The following is a 4,439-nucleotide window of genomic DNA, read 5'->3' as shown; positions in this document are numbered from 1 at the left end:
ACTGGGTTGGAGTAAGGCTGATGTGATACAGGGAAAAGGGTCCCGGATGAGCGATCTAGACCCCAACCAGCATCAGTAGCAGACGACAGTTCTTTCCCAGTGAGACCCGCGGTCCGCGGTGCCAGTTGAGGCTCCGCCCCACGTTCGTCACATCCGGTGGGGGCGTTGTTTTGGGCTTTCCCTGGGAGGTGGAGTATCGGTTAACCCCTTGGTGTCCGGGCGGCCTGGAGCCTTTGCGGGCCCGGAATCCACGAGTTGGGGCTCCCCAGCCACACCCCTCGTAGGATTTAAAGGGGAAGGTGGGGCCGGACGGGCCGAAGCCCGAGCCGAGGGAGCGGGCATGAGACGCTGCCCGTGCCGGGGGAGCCTGAGCGAGGCGGAGGCCGACGCTTTGCCCGCCGGGGCCCGCATGGGGTTGGAGGCGCTGAGGGGCGGGCGGCGGCGACAACCGGGACTGCAGCGACCTGGGCCCGGAGCGGGTGGCCCGACGGGACGGCCAGTGGGGGGCGGGCCTCAGGCCTGGACTGAGGGGTCCAGCCTGCACTCTGAGGCGGAGAGGACCGACTTCAGGCCTGTGCCGTGTCGGGACAGTGCGCAGGCAGAATCCTGTGGAGACCGACACGCGGTGTGCGAAGCAGCTGGCCTAGGAGCAGAGTCGGAGAAACCCATCCAACATAAGGAGCTAGACGGGTCCAGCCTCCAGACGCATCCAGAAAGGAACAGCCCCTGGGCAGAGATGGAGATGGCTGGTTCCTGTACAGATGGCTTTCGAACTGATCCTCATAGATCCGATCTCCAGTCTCAACCAAAGAGAGGCAGCCTCTGTACCCAACCAGGGTTTGATGAGTCCTGGACCGGACTGGAAAGACTCGAGCGGTGGCAGACTCTGCCAGAGAGGGACAAGCCCTGGGTTGATCACCTCCGGACGCATCATAGCACGTCCAAACTCCAAACTCACCCAGACGGAGTCTGCCCCTCATCTGAACCAAGGTCTGATGGCCCCTGCAGAGAATCATCCTCGGATGGTACACCACATGACCCCGACGGCTCCTGGACAGAGTCCCAAACTCATGGCTCCTTTATACGACAGAGTACTCAGACAGCCTGGAACCAACCTGGAAGGGATGATTTTTCAACACAAGAAACTGATGGAGCCTGGGTTCAATCTGGCATTGATGGTCCCTGGGCTGACAGCGTTTTGGGGGAGTCCGATGGAGGTGATCTATTAGAGGAACCAGAGCCGGGGGAGTTGGTGGCTAACTTGTGCTCCCACCTGGAATGCAGCTCCCCATGTCCTGTGCCCCGCCTTATCATCACCCCTGAGACTCCTGAGCCTGAGGCCCAACCGGTGGGACCCCCATCCCGGATTGAAGGGGGCACTGGCGGCTTCTCCTCTGCCTCCTCTTTTGATGAATCTGAGGATGACTTGGTGGCTGGGGGCGGAGGTACCAGCGACCTAGAGGACAGATCTGGAGTGAGTAGAACCCATTCATCCCAGAGCATGCGCTCCGCCCCAAATCTCTATCCTCCCATCCTTTCTGCCTTGGCTTAGAAAGTGTTCTTCCCGGTTACTCTTAGCTGCCAACAATTACATCTCTAGGCCGGGCGGTGGTGGCGCACGCCTTTAATCCCAGCACTCGGGAGGCAGAGGCAGAGGCAGAGGCAGAGGCAGGCGGATCTCTGTGAGTTCGAGGCCAGCCTGGTCTACAGAGCTAGTTCCAGGACAGGCTCCAAAACCACAGAGAAACCCTGTCTCGAAAAACCAAAAAAAAAAAAAAAACAACAACAAAAAAAACAAAACAAAAAAACCCCAATTACATCTCTAGCTATCTCTTCCATGTATTGACCACCTCCTTCTGACAACCAAGTTGCTAATCGTTTTATGAACCCCCTACTCTTTCCCCTTTCCTGTCTGTCTTTCCCTCTCCCCCTTGGTTACTTGTTCTTGGGGGGGGGGTGGTCTGCAGTGGAGATTACTGGCTGCCTCTGTCTTGCCTAGGAACCTCTGACGTACCATTGTGTCTGTGTGGATACACAGTTGTACATGAAAGGTCTATGACTTCTCTTGAGTCCTCTGGAGGGGTCCCACACTCAGCTCCGAAGAACACCAATAAGGTGGAAGGAATGCACACTCGTTCTCAGATGGCTTGATTGGACCCTTGGCCTCTTTGTCCTTTTTTTTCCCTCCCAAACAGGGTTTCTTCCTCTGTGTAGCCCTTGCTGTCCAGAAACTTGCTCTGTAGACCAGGCTGGCCTTGAAGTCAACAGAGACCCGCCTGCCTCTGCCTCCAGAGTGCTGAAATTAAAGGCGTGTACTAGCACCGCCGGGCACTTTTTTCTCTTCTTTAGACATTCTCCTATAGCCCAACCTGGCCTCAAACTTCGTCCCTGTGAGTCTGACCTTGAACTCTTGATGACCCAGTCTCTGCTGTGGTAAATGCTAACGAGTTCCACCACGCCGCCGTGCCCCACGCCCCACCCCATTTAGATAGAGTTTGCTCTGTAGACCAGGTTGGCCTGCAGACTGGACTCCGACTTGCTACGATTTTCCTGCCTCTGCCTTTCGGGAATTAGACAGGTATGTGCTCCATACCATACTCTTTTGTTTATATTCACTGTGAAGCAAGACTGGCCTTGAACTCGTGGCCATTCTGTGCTTTACGCCTCTTCTTTACTTTTTGTTTAAATTTACTTACTCTATATGTGTGATTGCTTTGCCTGCATGTATGTATGTGTACTGTGTGCATGCATATGCTACCTGGGAAGGCCATGCAGGCTGGGTTTAGATCCCTTGGAACTGGAGCTACAGATGGTCATGAGCCACTATGTCAGTGCTGAGAATCGAACCCCAGCCCTCTACAAGAGCATAAGTATTTTGTTCCATTTCTTCATCCCCCAATAAACCTTTTCAGGCATGAGCTGACACAGCCTCCTGCCTCTAGCTTTCATTAGATGTTCAAAGGAATATCCAGGTGTCCAACATGTATCTAGGTTAGCCGTGAACTTATGACAGTTTTGCTACCTTGAGCTTCCCAGAGGCTGGGATGACAGGTATGAGCCAGTGTTCACTAACTACTCAAAGGGGGGCTGCAGAGATGGCTCAGCGGTTAAGAGCACCGATTTTCAGCACTGTGGGGTGGCTCCCAACTGCCTGTAACTTCGTTTCTAGGGGGATCCAAAGCCTCTGACCTCTGTGGTACCTGTAATCACATACACCTGTCCACACCCACATATACATAATTAAAAATGCAGTCTTGAAAAAAAAAGGTCAAAGGGCAAAATGCTCAGGGATCCTCAGCCTAGCTAGGTACCATCCGGTACCCAGGCTGGCCTTGAACTTGTGATACCTCAGTCCTCCAAAGTGCTGGAATTACAGGCGTGAACAACAGGATGGCTATTCCTGGCTTTTCATTAGATGTTCAAAGGGCAAAATGCGCAGGGCTCCTCACCCTACCCAGGTACCCACCTCGTCTCCCTGTCGTTCTCTGCTCCCCAAGGGGCCCCCTCAGACTCTTATTTACATCTTCCACCATCATCCCCGGCTTGGGTGCGGCTCTCTCCTGATGAATCACGAGAGCAAGCAGGGCAGGTTCAGGGAGGGAGAGGCAGAGCAGATGCAGGTGTGGACTAGAGCTCCAGGTAGGGTTCAGAGTCCGGCTGCTTGCCAGCTTGTCTGAGGAGTCCTCCTACTGGGCTTGGGCCCTTGGAGTCTACCTTGATCCCCCTTTAGCTAGTGTACCTCCCTCAGGGACGTGTTCACACATGTGGCCCCAGCTGTGAGAAACAGACCTGCCTCGACGTGCTAATGCCCACACAGAAGAGCCAACCCTCCAGGGCTTTCTGCCACGGCTCTTCCCTGTGTCTACACTCACTCATCTCCTTGACACCTCCACACAGCTGAGCTGGGACTGGATGACTCATAAGAGCACCGACGTCGATGGCTGCAACTGTCACACGCATGCATGCTCCGCTAGTTCATTCTGCCTCGCAGCGGCCCTGTGACACATATACTATTGTTATCCCTTATATATATTTTTAATAGATGAAGACATTGAAGCACAAGAGATGAAATCACTCATCCAGGGAGGTCACACACTTAAGATTTAACCCCCTAGAAGCCAAGTGGTGGTGCACGCCTTTAATCCCACAGGCAGAGACAGGTAGATCTGGTCTACTAGTGAATTCCAGGCCAGCCAGAGTGATGACGTCATGAGACCCTATCTATAAACAAACAATGATTTAGCCCCTAGGCTTGGTGCTGTGGCTCATCAGCAGATTAGCCTAGCCTGGCGGTGGTGGCGCACCCCTTAATCCCAGCACTTGGGTGGCAGAGGCAGGTGGATCTTTGTGAGTTCGAGGCCAGCCCTGGTCTACAGAGCTAGTTCCAGGCCAGGCTCCAAAGCTACAGAGAAACCCTGTCTTAAACCCCCCCCCCCAAA

At 54.4% G+C, this 4,439-nt stretch overlaps 1 protein-coding gene across 1 annotated transcript in view; it reads left to right on the top strand.

Moving 5' to 3' along the window:
* The first annotated feature begins 247 nt into the window (after positions 1-247).
* Itpkc (inositol-trisphosphate 3-kinase C) overlaps positions 248-4,439 on the top strand; it is a 22,020-nt gene continuing 17,828 nt past the window's right edge. Inside the window, exon 1 of the mRNA XM_005371583.3 lies at positions 248-1,474. Coding sequence (XP_005371640.1) covers positions 341-1,474 — 1,134 coding nt within the window. The 5' untranslated portion in view covers positions 248-340. The remainder of the gene's footprint in view (positions 1,475-4,439) is intronic.

The sequence above is a fragment of the Microtus ochrogaster genome, unplaced genomic scaffold, assembly GCF_000317375.1.
Source record: "Microtus ochrogaster isolate Prairie Vole_2 unplaced genomic scaffold, MicOch1.0 UNK115, whole genome shotgun sequence".
Classification (NCBI taxonomy): domain Eukaryota; kingdom Metazoa; phylum Chordata; class Mammalia; order Rodentia; family Cricetidae; genus Microtus; species Microtus ochrogaster.
The sequence above is the reverse complement of the archived record's forward strand: the minus strand, read 5'-3'. Positions and strand labels throughout refer to the sequence as shown.